The following is a 17118-nucleotide window of genomic DNA, read 5'->3' on the forward strand; positions in this document are numbered from 1 at the left end:
AACTATTAACCACCTTCATGATTACAAATGACTTCCAGCCTCACAGGACTATAATATTTCAGCCTGTTAAGACACGACCATGCCGATGTTACCAAATGTAGCTCAGACTGCTGACAGAGTCTACTAGTTAAATTTAGCACTAAGCCCCACCCGTATTCTGGTGCCCATTTTATCCCTTCACTCTTTCAACAACTACCACCCAAAGAAGTATATCAATTTAATAGTGAGAGACTATTTTATTACCCACACACCACACTAACACCCATAACCAGCTGCCTTGTCATTTACCATTAAAAACAAAGTTTTCCAACAGACTCCAGTACATTTTATTTTTTGCTCAGATAAAGATTAGAAACAACTTGCAAGAAATCAACCACATTGCATATATAAATTAAAACGTCCTTGACTGTATCATTTATTATATTAATGCTAATATATATCCAATGAAACCACAGCAATCCTTTTATTCCTTTTAAAAAAATGTGTCTGAGTATTACCAAATAGCGTATTCCTTCCCTGCAAATTAAGGTTAAAAAGCTCACTGAGCTACGCAACGTTCATGAAATTCAGGGAAAAATCTTGGCGTGAGAAGTGGTGACAGATTCAATGGTGAAAAAAAGTCCTCATATTCACTCACAGTTTTTAAGATTTAGCCACTGACATGGATCAGGTGGTGATACAAACAGCTAAGCTCGACATATCCAGAGGTGCAGGACGTCTGTTTGAAGCTTTGAGCGACTTGTAAGGAAGAGCTGTGGACGTGGTGAGACAAGCTGGAAGGAAACGGTCTGAGCTGAGCACTGCTTTTATGTGTGCTTGTATCCTCATCCCTGTGGTGATGTTTCACATGGCTTTGACTTTGATCTGCTTCATCTTCATCTGCTTCTTCTCAATCTTCTTCTGCTCACGCCGCTGGGCAGCTTCCTGAAAATGTCACATGAGAGAGTTGAATTTTGCAGATTTTGCACACTTGCTGTCTTGCTAAGGTACAAGTGTCGTAATTAAAAGTGTTGTGACACCCCAACACCATCAATGTACATTATAACTGATAATATTAGTCACTTGAACTGAAGATATCTAAAAGATATTCAAAGCCGATTGCATTCAGAGATGGACTTGCAGCAGTCAATTGCTGATCATGAAACTCCCTCAACCTCTGGCCACTTTTGATTGCAGATGTTGCCTGATGGGAGGCAACCCATCTCAAACTCAGGCTAACGGCAATCACTCAGATTGCTGTTATTTCCAAACTTTCACCAATCTGATTTACAATGACAGTTAGTTTGAAAACATGTTGCAACCAGTCATTAGGTCCTGCTTTTTAATCACACTTGCATACCAGAACACCAAATGGACAAGGTCCAGACTTCTTGTCACACTGCTGCTTATTGTCTTTGCTCCCAAGCGCAAAATCTATTAGTTTTCCCTCGTACGGAGCTTTTTCCGTCTGTGCCACCAAGGCTTTGGAGCAGATTACCACTCCAGCTCTGTTTATCTGACTCTGTGGAGTCTTCTTCTCACAGTCTTCATTTATGTTTTTTAAGTTCTTTTTTTAAAACATGGTTCTCTGTTGATATTGTCTTTTAATTGTGTCCGGCACTTTGTGTGTTTTTTGTCTATGAAAAGTGGTACATAAATATTTTAGTTACTCACTTACTAGTGGGTTTTACCATGTTTGGTCAGTTTTTCTTTTTCTTTTAGCTAAAGCCATCTGCACATTTACTGCATACCATATCATATCATTTTGAGTGTATTCAGTCTGAAAAGTTCTTGTTGCAGACCTCCAGACGACGTTGTCTCTCAGGGTCCTCTTCATTCATGATCCTCTCCTTCTCTGCTCTCTTCTTCTCCTCCCGCCGTGTTTGGGCTGCTTCCTGACGCTGAGCGTGAGTCTGCTTCAGGAAGTTCTCTTCCACACGGGCACGGTTTTTATCAGCTTTCTGTTTGCCCTAAACATACAAGAATGATTAAAAAAAAAGAAGCTAAAACATTAAAACACTGCAATAGTGGGTGCACTGTACACACCTCTCTGTTCAGACGAAGCTTCTTGACTTTATCGATGCTGTAGATCACCATGTTCATGAGAGGAAGCAGAGCGTCCATGTCTTTGGGAGAGGTGTTGCCCATGCCAGGCACTGAATATAAAAACATAAAATATATTAAAATAAACACCAGTGAAATCAAATTAGGTTTAATGACGATGTCCAAGACAGTAGCAGAAATGACATGCTCACCATTAAATGTAAACAGCAGTGTCTTCTTGGTCTCAGGCAGCTTTAAGGGCTGACCCTCCCTGAAGCATCAAATAAATCCATCAGTAGACAGAAATTCTTAACTATAATCTGAAAAAGTAAATGATTACTTACTCTTGCATAACTTTTGGACCAGAAAATTGGTCCGAGAAATGGATGGACTCAATCTTATCAGCATGATTGGTGATATAATGTACCATCTTAAATGACAAAAAAAAGGGAGGCAACACAGAGTTTTAATGACAGCAACAGATTTAAAGAGTATTCTCAGAATATTCAGTCTCTTTTATGACACTGCTTTGATATGAGAGCCAGACTTCACCTTGTTGTCCATCACACCATCCGTAACCTCGCCCATCTCACTAAGAATAGCCAGGGAGTCTGGGAGCCCATACTTGGCTCCAGACTTTGGCTTATCGCCACAGAACTCACTCTGAGGAAAAAGAGATAAAAAAAATAAAAATAAAGGAATACATAAAAACAAGGCTTTTATTTTAATATTAATGCATAGCTGGTAAAAATTCAAAGAATTCAGACTACACAAGTCAGTATTTGCATAAAAACAGTGAATTTCAAAATTGCATGTCCAATTTGAGGAGGAAACTCACCAAGTCCTGCATCTCCTTCTGAAGCCGGGCCATGGCCTTCTTGGTGCCCACAGCAAATACAAAAGTATCCATGTCCTCATCATTAAGAGTCACTTTGACTTGCTGCAAAAAAACCCCCAAAACAAAATAACAACAAAAACCAACCCACAGACGCGGCTGGTTAGAAAGTGTATCTGCAGCAATATACAGCGGAGAGAAAAGAAAAAGTGAAAACGTACCACTTGGTCACAGGCGGGCCTCATCATCCTGGCCAAAACGTTAAGCAGGTCCTGCCTCTTAAGAAACTTTAAAAGACAATAAAAACATGAGATACATGTAGCATACATATATCTAATACTCATACTTGTATATCAGAACACATTGCCCACACCTTGAGTTGGATCAGCATGCCTTCACAGCACACACGTCCAGAGCACCAGAGGTTGTAGATGTGCTCATTTTCCTGGTTCAGCTTCCCAGTGCTTACCGCTTCTTTACTGGTGCCATCATCACCTACAAAGTGTCAACAGTTAACCTCATGCTAACCATTAACACTAAATACAAGGAAGCAGATCTAGCCTGTTGAGTAATCTTTCTGGCAGTGTGGAAAGAACTCACCCACTAGTGCAAAGTTGCTTTCAAGAAGCTCCCTGTGCGAGTTAAACCAGGCCTGAGCCAGGCGACTGTTTTTGTTCTTTCCAATGATGTAGTTCATGATATAGGCCAGCAGGCCCGTCACCATCAGGATCTCCATGTAGTAACTCTCCCAGCTGTTCTGGAGATGTGCAGGAACCTGCAGAGAAGCAAACAGCCAAGAGTATGGCAGCTCAGTCAGGAATGAAGATTAAATTTAAAGGAAAAAAAAAAAAAGACAATAAAGATTAATTTATAATTTCTCACTCTAAGGCCTGTTTTTATTATCCTTGTTTTTAATGTAAACATTTAACAGCATCTTTAATAAAATTAGAAGATTTTAAATTAAAGGTTTATTACACTTCACTACAAAATGACTCCTAAAAGTACCTGGAAGCCTCACTGATCTTGAAGTGAGTCAAAGGTTTTTGCAGGTGGTCCTTCCTTAGGATCATTATTAGCCTGCAGCTGTTTGCTAATACATTGTGCCATTTGGTTGTTGCTTTTGTTTCCCCAGTGATGTTGCGCTGTTCTTCCCTAGGTGGATTAGTTCATTGCTGCCTGGGGCTCTTGTTGCCCCCATCTACACCCACAGGCATGCTGTGGGCCAGCGGGGACTGACTGCAGCCCTGGAAAGACTGGTTTACAGTCAAAAAACACTTGCTAGTCTGAGCCTAATGATTACAGAATGACCTTGTGTCTTCCAACACATCCACTTGTTCAGCCGTACATGTTTTATTTAAATTAATCTGTCCTTAAACTTTAAATTAAATTTTTTACTTCAATAACTACATGAGGCTTGTTTATTAAAATAATGATTAAATGTGATTTTTGCCCTGAATTACTGAAGTTTGTGTTTGTTTTTTTAAGATGTTCTGAACTATTAAACAATGGCAATTTTTAAAAACAAAAACAATCTTCAGGTTGAAAACTTGGTTGATTTCTTTTTGACTGTAACATAATGGGGCTATTACAGGTTGCTACTTTTGTTCTGGAATGACTGTACCGTTTCTAAATAACCCCAAACCTGGTTTGACATTTCTGAGATCGGTCATTCCTTTGCAGACATACACAGACACCACTGTGTATGAAACAGGTGAATAACAGCCAGGGTATCAGTCTGACTAATTTAGTAATCTAGCTCAAATCAGTGCAACTCTGAGACTATTTTACTCAATAGACTGATGAGGAGGGCAAGCTCTGTCCTGGCCAGTCCCCTAGACTCCATAGAGGTGGTGAGAGGAGGATTATGGTCGATGTACAGCTCCTCTCTCTCCCCCTGCATGAGAATGTGGAGGCCCTGAGCAGCTCCTTGAGCATTAAATGGTTACAGCCATTGTGTAGGACAGAGCACCATAGCTCCTTCCTCCTGACAGCAGTTAGATGGTACAATTCACACACATAATAGGGTGTGTTACATGTGCTAAAACTCAGTCCAGATCAAAAGTTTAAGACCAACTTGAAAAATGTAAAAAAATAATAATAATAATTTAAAAACAATCCACATTCAAAAGGTAAAGTTTTTTTGCCTTTGCCATCAGAACGTCATGACAGTGACTACCTGACAGAAAATTACAATGAATCCACATTTTTGCCCTTTTAAAAGGCATGTGGTCCTAAACTTTTGATCAGCTGTAAAACAGCCTGTTTCAGTTTAAGAGTTGTTTTCAATAAATTGCATGCTCGAAAAAAAAAATGTTTAGTCTCACTCCCATTTCTTCGTGTTGGATGCTGAAGCTCTACTTGGAACCTTGTTAAGATCCAACAATACAAAATGTGTTTTTTTTCCACATTTTTCAAGTGGCCTTAAACTTTTGATCTGGACTGTATGAGTGTATACACCATCACTCCCACTGCACTTTATGTACACATAAAAATAAAATCTGAGTGTATTTTACTGGATAAAGCAACCTTTAATATACAGTACAAATTACTCTTGTGCAGTATTTTGGCTTTTTTTATTTTTTAATTTGTACACAGTCGTTTCTTTCCATTTCTAAACGTATAATATTGATTTTTCTTTCTTCTTTGTGCTGCTGTATCATGTAAATTCCCTCAGTGTGGGATTATTAAAGTTGATGTCTGTGTCTTTAGGATTGACCGAGTTTTATGACTGGCATAAACCTTTTCTGAACTGCTGATCTTTCTGTATTATAAGACATCATGTTTAGTGTTTTTGTTTTTTAACATATGATAATGATCATTGATTAGTATTGATGGCAGAACAAGTTCCCCTGTGGAAGGTTTTGCTACACCACATCTAGGCAGAGTTCTCTTTCATCTATGCATTCATTTGGACACTTCACTTATATGACTAGCAATAGATATCCAAGTCATCATCTCCATTTTACTTGTTTGAAGTCTGCTTGAAGTCCACAGACTGGAGAGCATGTCAAGTTGTTGCACAATAATGTAAACTCTCCACATATAAATGGAGAATTTATGTGTGGTCAAATTAGTGATCTGCATGGACCCTTGCACTCACAGTCCTATTTCTCAGGAGTAAGTGGACTCACAAACATGCAAAGTATATTTAAGGATTAGGAATGCTCCACTCACTATGCCAGACTTGCTTTTTAGGAGATTTCAGCAGTAAGCCCGGCTTACCGTGTGGATTATCAGGGGGTCTTTCATGGAGTGTCCCGTCTTCTCCATGTCTCCAATCCCCTCAAACTCCTCCTGGTCATATTTGCTGTATATATCTTGATCCTAGTAAAATACGAAAACAAAATAAATCAAAACAAACATGATTTAGTATGAAAACTGTGTTCAAATACTGAGACGTAAAGAGTTAGAAGGTAATGAACCTGTGTGTCTGGGTCTTCAAAACCATCCTGTCCATCCTCCAGCTCCACTGTGGCTTCATCTTCATCCTCATCCAGCTGCAAGGATGGTGAAGCCCGAGGCGGAGGGGCGGTTTCTGCTTCAGCTGCTGAATCATCGGCCATGTCCTCAAACTCGGCAAAGTCATTGTCATCGAAGTCTGCTAGGTCCTCTCCATCGTCAAAATCATCATTGTAACGCCCCCTGGAGACGGGGATGGCCAAGAGGAGCAGCAGAGCAGGTATCAGGAGGAGATAGAGGCTTTGCATGGTGGGACCTGCATCAGAGAGAATGTTGATGCGACAAACAGGAAAATAAGGGTTAACATTAAAGCCACTTATGTCACCTTATTTGTAAATACTCAAAGAGTATTGTGTAACTTCATTTAACAGAAATCTGTGCATTTTTCTTTAATCATTGTCCATTTTATAAAACCAGTTCTGGTGAAAAGCCAAACTTTTATACGCAAAATCTTTTGTTAATGTAGAAAAGAATGATATCTGCAGGATGTGAAAGATATAATAGATGGGTGTGGGAAGCACAACCTCTGCATCAATGTGGGGAAGATAAGGAAGTTGGTCTTGGACTTCAGGAAGAGGAGCAATACTCCATCACCCTTTTCATCAGAGGAGGAGCTGTAGAAACAGTCCACAGCTTCAAATACATCTGAGAACACATTTCCAGGGACATGACGTGGAACAGTAGCACCTGCAGCATCATTAGGGACGCCTACCAGTGACTTCATTTCCTCAAGAGGCTGAGGCAGGTTGGCCTCAACACCCCATCACCACCTGGTATGCTGCTGAGAAGAAGCCGCTGCAGAGCATAGTGGAAGCTGCCCAGATCATTTGTAGCTCCCTCCCCTTCATGGTCTGTATTATGAAGGATCCCACCCACCCACTGACCCACTGACCCAGCCTATAAACTGTTATGACACCCTGCCCTCCACTCAGGCAGAAGACTGTTTAGCATCAACACCAAAACCCAAAAACTGTAAGCTCCATACATCACTAACTACACTTACAGTGCTATGCTTTTAACATGCAGTGTCAGAGCTTTATTAGTGATACGCTTATAAGTTATAATGCTGGTTTACTCTTAAGGATAGCTTGATGTTATGCATGGAGCTGGTTCTCAGGACAGATTTGGTTTTTCATGTGGAAACATGCAAAAGAAAGAAATCTTCCCCCTGATATCTACTGCTATGTAAATATGCAGGTTTCCAAGCAAACAACAACAAAATAAAACAAGTCATTTGCACAGTTCTGCCCGCCGTGAATGATTTACACAAAAGAGATAACCTGATTTTGGGTTTTTTTGTTTTTTTAATTCTTTCTCTGTGAGAAATAAACTGAACTGTGGCTTTAGGGAAATTTTATAACCTCAAAGTGTACCATATCCTCAACCAGATACTAAAAATTTTAAAGTTTAACTCTCTCTTTCTCTTACTCCACCCAACAGAAGAACATAAGGCCACTTACTTGAGAACTTTAGAGTTAAGATATAAAGACAGACATACTGAAGCATAGAAAATAAAACCATAACACTAATTATAACCATCTAGGACCATTCCCATCCACACCCATTAAGAGACAAGGGTCATACTTCTTTTGGCTACTCCCTTTCGGGGTTGACATCTGCCCCCTTCACTACATCTATGAACCAGTCAAGTCCCTACTCTCACATCTACAGTCCTGCCTTTCCTTCTCTTGCAGTCTCCTAATATTCCTTCCCTCTCTCCTCTTCCTTTGTTTTCAGCCAACAGTAACGCAGTTTCCACTGGCACCCCAATCTGGTATGGAAATGTCATTCTTTATGACCAGCGTGTTTGAGAACTATATCGATGAGATCGGACATTAAATATTTATGTGGTTGTTGTACTGTACATTAAAAATTGATAACTGCATATAACAACATATTATAAGGAACAATATTTTTGGACAGGTGTGGTAAAGTAATTATTGACGAGTGTATAGTTCATCAAGTTAATGATACCAAAGACAGAGCTCCAACAACAACAAAAAATACAAGATAAGCAGAAAAAGATCCACTAACTTACTAGGATTCAGCAACACTTGACCACAGGAACTTACATATGCGTCTTACGTTTAGCAGATCTTTAACCCAAAGACTGAAGTATTAATCTAAAACCACCATCTTTCTTTGAAATTAAACTCTAAGGAAGTTTAATCTCGTCACACAGTGGGATATTAAGGTGACAAATTCCCAAAGAGGAAGCGCTCCCAGTATAGCGACAGAAACCAGAAAGGACTAATGAAAAAAAAGTACCTTTAATTGTCGCATCTCCGCTTTATCATTAAAGAAAACTTATAAAACTACACCTTCAGACGTCTGTAGACACACATGCCAGCCGGGAGTAACTTAAGCAGCTTCAATCCTATGAGCTTTCTTTAGCTCAAGTAACTTTTAGCCACCGACCCAATCTCTGCTAAACACTCGCTAACAGCTAAAACAGAGATTTAAGTCTTTGACTTTTTAGTGACATTTGTGTTAAAACTATAAATGCGGCCTTATCTAGTAATGGCTATATAATTAAAGCATAAACAGTATTAATATCACCCAACCCATCCCCCCCGCCGCCCAGCTTTCACTCACTCATTAACCGCTAGCAAATCTGACATTAGCATGCTAACGGTAGCTAACTAGCATGACAGCACGTCTCTAACAACACCGCTTACGATTTGAGGAAAACAAAACTTCCTTTACGTTTAAAATAAGCCCACTTATCATAAACTAGTGAATAAACAGCTCACCTGAAGTCGACCTGTGACGGTAAAAGTAGTGCTCGTGTAGATTAAATAGCATGAACTGCCCTTGTGGTGACGGTACACCTGAAAATCAAGAAAAACCTTTCAAAATTAAAGTATCGCGACCGGATGTGGTGGATTTGTTTCTGTACATTTCCAAAATGAAACTTTTATTTTGATTGTTAAAACCGGAAGTGTTTGCATGTCTACATTAAGGTCTATCGACACTGCCGCTCCCTGGCGGACACAGCGCGCAACTACAGTTACACTTAAAACCTGAGTTGTCATACACCACATGTTAATCTTAACGATATTTCTCGTTTACCGTCAATCTTAACGGATTCAATAAAACGCTCTTATTTCTAAACGATAAAAAAGTAAATCAAATAAACAAATAGATATATAAACATAAAATATATAATATAAAACATAAAAACATCAGATCCTCAGATAATATGGCAAGCGTAATTTATATTTGCATGCAGGCTTTTGTACCTAAAAAGACTAGTTTAAAAAAAAATACTCCTTTAATTTACAGTCGTCGAAACACAGTCCCATTCGTTCAGTTATTTTGGTAAAAGTTTGTGTTAAAGTGACAACTTACAACATATCAATACTTATCAGTTAAGTATAATCAACATAACAATGAGGCTTTTGTTTTACTCGAGTTGTTCTTTGCATATGGTTACTTTGCAAATTTCTCCAAGGGAACCCAAATTGCCAGCAGCAGCCCTGAATGTGAGACTTTCAGAAAGCTAGAGCTACTTCTAAACCTGCAGGTTTTGTGCCTCAAATATATCCCTTTTCGTTGCTCCAGATGTGGGGAGGCAGATGAACGTTCGAGGTGGCATCGTCCCCTTCTTATGTGCTCAAATGTGCGTTTGCATTACATTCTTTTTTCTACTTGCCTTTGTTTATACATAAGTGTTAGTTGTTCTTGGATTGTTCCAGGAAGGGTTATCTTTTTGTCAATAAAATCCATGTTAATGATTGAAGCAATGTCTCTTGTCTTATAAGTAAAATAAACATCTACAAACTGCTCAGACACAACATAATCAAGAATTAACATAATCTTGATGTAATTATAATCAGGGGTTTTGTTTAATAAGGGTTCTTTGGGTGTTTTGTGACAGATAAAACCCACAATCTTACAGGGAGCACACTTAATTCAAACTGAAAGTCCAGTAAATATTCAGGAAAATATTCAGGAAATATTCAGGATGTTAAATTACACTTAAAATATAAAGTAACATGTGATATTGTGTAAAATTAACAGTAAATTGTAATTATGAAGCCATTATCTAGTTTTTTTGACACATTTTAAAAGATAAATCAAATTATTTTGTGCTGTATAATGTAGATATATTCAAATATAATTGAATATACAACTTTTTTTTTTTTTACATCAAATAATGTTATTTAACCCAACTGTTAACTGTATATTTCTGTAAATTTAAGCATTATTATTCATATTGCCACATTCATTGACATTGCTTATAGGTAATTTCATTGTTTAATCACATTAAAATGTTCCTAATTTAATGTCTAAAAGCACTTGGAAAAGGCATAATCCCATGTAAAATTAGCGCAACAAACTCTATTTTCATTACTGAAAATAACTGTATTTTTATGAGAAAGTTATTTTCTGTTATTTTACGGTATTATTTTGGCGCCCCAGCCGGGGGGGCTTAGAAATGACTGAAAGATTAATTGGCTCTGTTTTGAGTTTTGTTCAAAAAAGAATGACTTCATATGGGGAAGAATAATTATCACATATACAGGACACCTTAAACTAGTTTTTTAATTAAGCAGCAAGGCAGAACAAAGTCGGGGCTGTATCAAGACATGCGGACTAAGCCCCAATTCAACCAGACCCAGAACTGATCTGGAATTAAAACAGGACTACAACAGTTCAAAATCAGGACTATTGGAGGGGTGCTTTATGGAGCTTCAGGTCCTTGAAGGGAATAAATGCCCTTTTAGATGCCAGTGGGCAGTATTGTGGAAATGACAGTCTTCACTAGTGGGGATAGTTACAATGCTTTCTCCGTTATGAATTAACATGTTTTTATTGAATATTTGAAGAACCAGCAAAAGAAACCCAGAAACTCTTGTAGAGGACAAAGTTAGAGATAGAAACTACAAGGAGCTGGTGCATCTAGTACAGGCAGAGCTGCTGCAAAAACCCACAGAGCTCAGCAGCCAGCGCAACAAATTCTGGATCCTTGGCTTTTAGTTAGCAGTTAGCATTAGCAGCACATCCTGCGTCCGATGTGAAAGGACCTTTATGCTGCGCACTGTGGCTCACAGCAATGGTCCCGGGTCAGCCCTGACTTTGTGTTAAACTAATCCTAAAGTAATAATGGTATTTCTAAACACTGATATACCACGACTTTATCTTTTCAACAGCTACTGAAAGTTAGGGGACCTAGCTTCTGTCGGATATTTACATAGAGATCCTCCAGCTTCAAACTGTATTACCCTTCAAGGACCTGCAGTTCTGCAATTGGATAGTTAAATTTGTGACTGACATGACACTGGCCAATCAGCATCCTGCCATGCGATTACGTTTGTTCCTGACCACCGAGAACACTCACGTTAACTTTTATCGAGTGGAAAAAAAAGTTAGCTTGTTTATATTAGGCTATCATAGCTGTGTCGCTAGCGGTCACGTAGCACATCATTATATACCAGCTAGCCCAACTTCAGTAACCCTACAAACGTCACTGCTGTTTAGTTTTCTGTCTTCATTTATGTTGGAAGTGATAACAGAGCTGTACGTTTTAATTTGTTTCCAAAACCCCGCAGTCAGAACATGCTATATTGTATTTAGATAGAAGCTAGCGAGCTAACTCCCTGCTAACTTCTAACTCCGTTAAATGTCATAAATTCCGTTTTCATGGATGCTTGGATGTTAAACTCAATTGTTACACCTGGTAGAGCAGAACGCTGATCATTTTATTAAAGATGAAAGACTTTAGACAGTTTTTGTGATCGTTTGATATATGGACCTGCAGCAGAGTTTAGGCCCAGACACGGCTAGTGACGTCAGACTGAACGAGTGGATTATAAATAATTCTAATTATACATCTTGCTTCCATATTTGTATCTTGTGTCACTAAAAATACATATTATTTTAATTTTATACATTGATTAATGACCTGCAGAATCTCCTTATCATATTAAGTGATTCATAATTGTCACTTTATGCTTTCTCCATCTCTAAAGTGATGACATTACACATTACATACTTTAGGTTCATTTTCTGCAGGCAGGTTTCTGACAGAGAACAGGCAGATTTACACTATAACATGCAGCGTTCTATAGATGGGCACATAAAGAAATGAAAAATTACATGTATGTGCTAACTTTCTAAACACTTTGTCACATTTATGATAAAGTAGATAAAACACATTTATGTCAGCCATGGCTCATAGTTCTTGTCTTTAAATTAACTTTGTCTGTGTGTGTTTCAGGTCCTGCACTCTCAAAGACAGAATGAACCAGCATTGCAGCCATGGGTCATTGTGAGCATCACAGGGAAGGTTGAAGCCGCCCACTGCAGCTGTAAGGCCGGAGTCCCGGAGACTTGCACCCATGTCCCTGCTCTTCTGTTTAATGTAGAAGCAACAGTGTTGATCTGTGGCACAAGGACTGTTACAGATGAACCTGCATACTGGGTTTTGCTGGGTAATATGACCAGGATACAGTCAGTGGTTGGCCATAAGATAGACTTCTCCTCTTCAGCTGCCCAAAAAAAGGCTCTTGATCAAAACATAAACAGACCATCCGTATTCAAAGGTAAAAGGAGCCGTCCTCAAAAAAGAAAAATCCCACCTGCTACTGTGGAGGAGTTGTCACTGCTAATAATGCCATAATGTGTTATCTAGGGGTCTAGATTTATGCCTGTAGTGCACTGCCATGTAAATAATTTGCATTTACTGAATATGTACTGACTGAGTCCCACTGTTTAAAAATTGAATAAAGAAACAAACTAATTTTTGCCTCTTTTTTTTTTATTAAAACCACTTTATAGAACATCACATCTGTTACAGTGTAGAATCCATGTCATTTATAGTTTACAAATGACAAAATGTTTACATAAAATCATGACAGTGTTTACATGATATCACCCACTACTAACACTACTTTATTTACTGTATCTTTTGAAAAAAAAAAAAAGAAAATATACCGCTATTTATACAGAAAAAGACTTAAGAATATTTAACAGGAGCAGGTTTCATTTTTCCCTGGTTTTATTATCACACTGTTCAACAAACGGCAGCAAACCTTCACCATCTTATCCAGAAGGGTCACCACCCTCACATGGAAGAAGTAATCTGATTGGCATGGTGGTTTGTTTGAAGCAGGTCCATTGTGTAGCGCTGGAACCCAGTCATGATGTTTCATCCATTTCATAGACTGGTTTGCTGCAATAATGCCAAATAATTAGCAACTCTATAAATAGAAGGTAGTTCTGCAAAATCACTCAGTAGGATGTTTGTTCTAATTTGCTATGACCTCAGAGCGCATCGAAAATAAAACTAATAGGCTATAAAGAGTGATATGAACATATTTAGAACTTACCGGAATGAAAATGTCTGGAGCATCAACAGATATTTGGAGAGGGAAGAGAACTGGATATCAGCTCGTCTCACAGCTGCTATCCAGGCTAGACGGCTTCGTTTGCTAACATCGATACACGAGCTGCCTCATGTTGCTTCCAGGTTGGGAAAGAATGAAAAGAGAAACCCTTTTCAAGCTTATTCTCTTGCCGGTCGTGCGATCGAACATTGCAGCCGACCACACAGCAAATATGAACGGTGACTGTTGTGTGTGCCTTCACTCCCTTTTCGCTTGCGCTTTGTTTAGACCCCCAAAATGGCGGATGGGGCCAAAATCCTTTCCACGCCCACCCCCGTGACATCACGCTCCAAAGCGTTTCTATATATTGATATCTATTGAATTTCTTAAAAACAACAAATCTCCAGGCACAGATGGGCTGGTGGCTGAATTCTATAAATCATTTTCTTCTCATCTTGCATCTTTTTTGTTGCAGGTTTATAATGAAAGTATTGAAAGGGGCACTCTGGCCCCCAGCCTTACTCAAGGACTTATTACTTTAATTCCCAAACCTAAGAAGGACCTACTTTTTATAGACAACTGGAGACCAATAAACCTCCTATATAATGATTATAAAATTTTAGCTCTATTGCTAGCTAGAAGAATGAAATATATTTTGGATGATATTGTAGATGAGACACAGTCTGTATTTATGACAAACAGGCACATCTCCAATAATATTAGACTCGTTTCATTTCTGGTGCCGCTTACACAACAAGCCGGCCCGGAATTAACAGTTTTTATTTCTGCAGGAGCCAAAAGAGTAGCTCCACCACTCACCCTAGCCGACTGTACAGGAAGAAATCCAGGCTCTCGCTGGGGCTGTGAATGCTGGCGGGGTGTCTGCCGCTTCCCTGTTGAAGAGGGAGCAGGGCTGGCTGAAGGTGATGTGAAAAAACCTGGCTGTTGCGGTGATGTGGGCAAACTCTGCTGCGGTTGCGGAAATGTTGGATGCACTGGGGGTAACAATGATAATCCCTAGCATTTTATAAAACGCCTGTGCTGGCGTGAGCTGGTTGCTCGCAGGCTCATAGTATTCCCTTCCCTGAGCTCTGTGTTGTCTTTCCTGCTATATTCGAGCTCTTCCATGAGCTCTGCGTTTTCCTTCCTACTTGTCATGTCTGTGTGTAGGCAGGCAGGAGGAGAGGACCCAAAACGCAGGACTCACGGAGGCGGAAGTAACTCAAAACACACAGCTTTATTGCTGGTATGAAACTGAAAAGGAAAAACACTAACCAAACTGGGTGAACAGAATAACCAAACTGGGTGAACAGAATAACCAAACTGGGTGAACAGAATAACCAAACTGGGTGAACAGAATAACCAAACTGGGTGAACAGAATAACTAGACAGGTTGGCATGCTGGCAAATGGAACACACAGAGGACGCGAGGGTGAACAGCCGTTAACGACGTGACACTGACACAAAGACACACTGGGCTTAAATATACTGAGGGAGTCATCAAGGAATTAGAGACAGAAGGGGAACACAGCTGGGAGAAATAAGACCTAACGAGACAGGGAGAGCAAAGCCGGAACACTGACATCAGACAGGAACAAGAACCTTCAAAGTAAAACAGGAAACAAAACACACTTTACTAAGACACGGACTAGACAGAGAGAGACAGACTCGACACTGACCAAAGCCTACTAAATAATAATCATAATCAAAACAGTATCACTGATTAATCAAATCATAATCTAGAAAAACACCAAAGCATGAAAAACAGAAAGCTGGGTCAACATGACCCAGAATTGTGACACTACTATTTTCGAGCTCTTGCTTGAGATCTGGGTTTTCTTTCCTAATATTTTTGAGCTCTTCCCTGAGATCTGCGTTTTCTTTCGTAATATTTTAGAGCTCTTCCCTTCGTTCTGAGTTGTCTTTCCTACTATTTTTGAGCTCTTGCTTGAGATCTGCGTTTTCTTTCCTAATATTTTTGAGCTCTTCCCTGAGATCTGCGTTTTCTTTCCTAATATTTTTGAGCTCTTCCCTGAGATCTGCGTTTTCTTTCTTTAGGGGCAGGGATAGCTCAGTAGGTAGAGTGGTGGCCCCATGATCGGAAGGTCGGGGGTTCGATTCCCCTGAACAGCTACCCTGAGGTACCCCTGAGCAAGGTACCATCCCTACACACTGCTCCCCGGGCGCCCAGTGGCTGCCCACTGCTTCACTGAGTGAATGGGTTAAATGCAGAGAGACATTTTCCCCACGGGGACCAATAAAGTACACACTTTCTTTTCTTTTCTAATATTTTAGAGCTCTTCCCTTCGTTCTGAGTTGTCTTTCCAACTATTTTTGAGCTCTTGCTTGAGATCTGCGTTGTCCTTATGGTGTATTGACACTATTGAAACTTTTCAAAAGCAGTCTAATGTTAGAAGAGCTTTTAAGTAAACTGTTTCTGTTGTTATTCCCATATGGAAAAGATATATATAAATCTTATAAAGTTTGTATCTGTCTTGTGTGAAACTTGTATGAAAAGCATATAAGAGTGAAAACAGATATAAGATCCCTTGAAAAATTATGTAATAAAACTTGTATGTTTTGGATACTTACTAAAACAATATATGAAAGTAATGAGAAAGTGGCCACTTTCATGAGTAAATCATGTAAGGCTTATATGATTTAATCACATATAAGTTTTTACCATTTCTTTTCCATATGGGTTATTATTATTCTTATCATCATTATTATATATTTTATTAATTATATTTTTATTATGATGTTGATTTGCGTGACAATTATTTGACAAATATTATATATTAATTTTCTAAACATATTAATCATCCCTATGCTTAAAAAACTCTTATAAATATTTTTTCTTCCTTTAAACTTGTGTATTGTTTGACTTTTAAAATGTTTGTATCAGGTTTAAAATTACTTTTTAAATAAAGTTGTTTTTAATGTGAGCAGCTCCTATTGCCTCATTTAAAAAGAGGGAGGAGCAGATTGCATAGGAACTGCTTGGGGTCGTTTTTGACCCCACTTGTGGAAGAGTGGGGTAGTGATACAAAAACTGCATTTTTTTTAAATTAATGAAAAAATAAATAAAAATAGAAATGGCTTCATGTTACAAACATATTTTATGAGGAATACCTGGAATATGAATATATTACAACTTTTCATTTTAAAGATTTTGAAGAAAAACAACCCGTGGGAAGGGTTAAAAGGAAAAAGCTGAAAATTTAAATAGTTAAAAGTTGAAATGTAAATAGCTGGTTTTTGTATTATATGATTTATTTATTATATTTTATGTGGAGTGAATAAATAAAAGTATATTTATGGTGCCTGCTAGAGACACAGCACGTACAAACCCCAAAACACGTAAAAACTCCATAGCACGTACAAAGGCTGTGTAATTTTGTAGATAATGTCATTCCCCTATGCTCACTGTCGGCAGGTGCAGAAATGAGGTTTTGCCAGGACACTGCTGTC

The 17118-nt window shown here is 38.7% G+C and overlaps 1 protein-coding gene across 2 annotated transcripts; it reads right to left on the bottom strand.

The window, feature by feature from the left end:
* Positions 1-221: 221 nt before the first annotated feature.
* On the bottom strand, positions 222-9201 carry ccdc47 (coiled-coil domain containing 47). Of its 2 annotated transcripts, none has more exons than XM_040044132.1 (13): positions 9070-9201; positions 6280-6572; positions 6080-6181; positions 3458-3632; positions 3231-3352; positions 3079-3144; positions 2861-2962; positions 2575-2685; positions 2367-2452; positions 2235-2293; positions 2026-2135; positions 1782-1949; positions 222-924 (listed from the first exon to the last, which is right to left on the bottom strand). In XM_040044132.1, the coding sequence occupies exons 1-13, from the start codon at positions 9119-9121 to the stop codon at positions 844-846; spliced, it is 1527 nt and encodes a 508-aa protein (XP_039900066.1). In that variant the 5' UTR covers positions 9122-9201; the 3' UTR covers positions 222-843. The 2 variants fall into 2 exon arrangements, with proteins under 2 accessions (XP_039900066.1, XP_039900072.1); XM_040044138.1 differs by lacking the exon at positions 9070-9201 and adding an exon at positions 6841-6985.
* Between the last annotated feature and the right edge of the window lie 7917 nt (positions 9202-17118).

The sequence above is a fragment of the Simochromis diagramma genome, unplaced genomic scaffold (genome assembly GCF_900408965.1).
Source record: "Simochromis diagramma unplaced genomic scaffold, fSimDia1.1 OVJJ01000321.1, whole genome shotgun sequence".
Taxonomy (NCBI): domain Eukaryota; kingdom Metazoa; phylum Chordata; class Actinopteri; order Cichliformes; family Cichlidae; genus Simochromis; species Simochromis diagramma.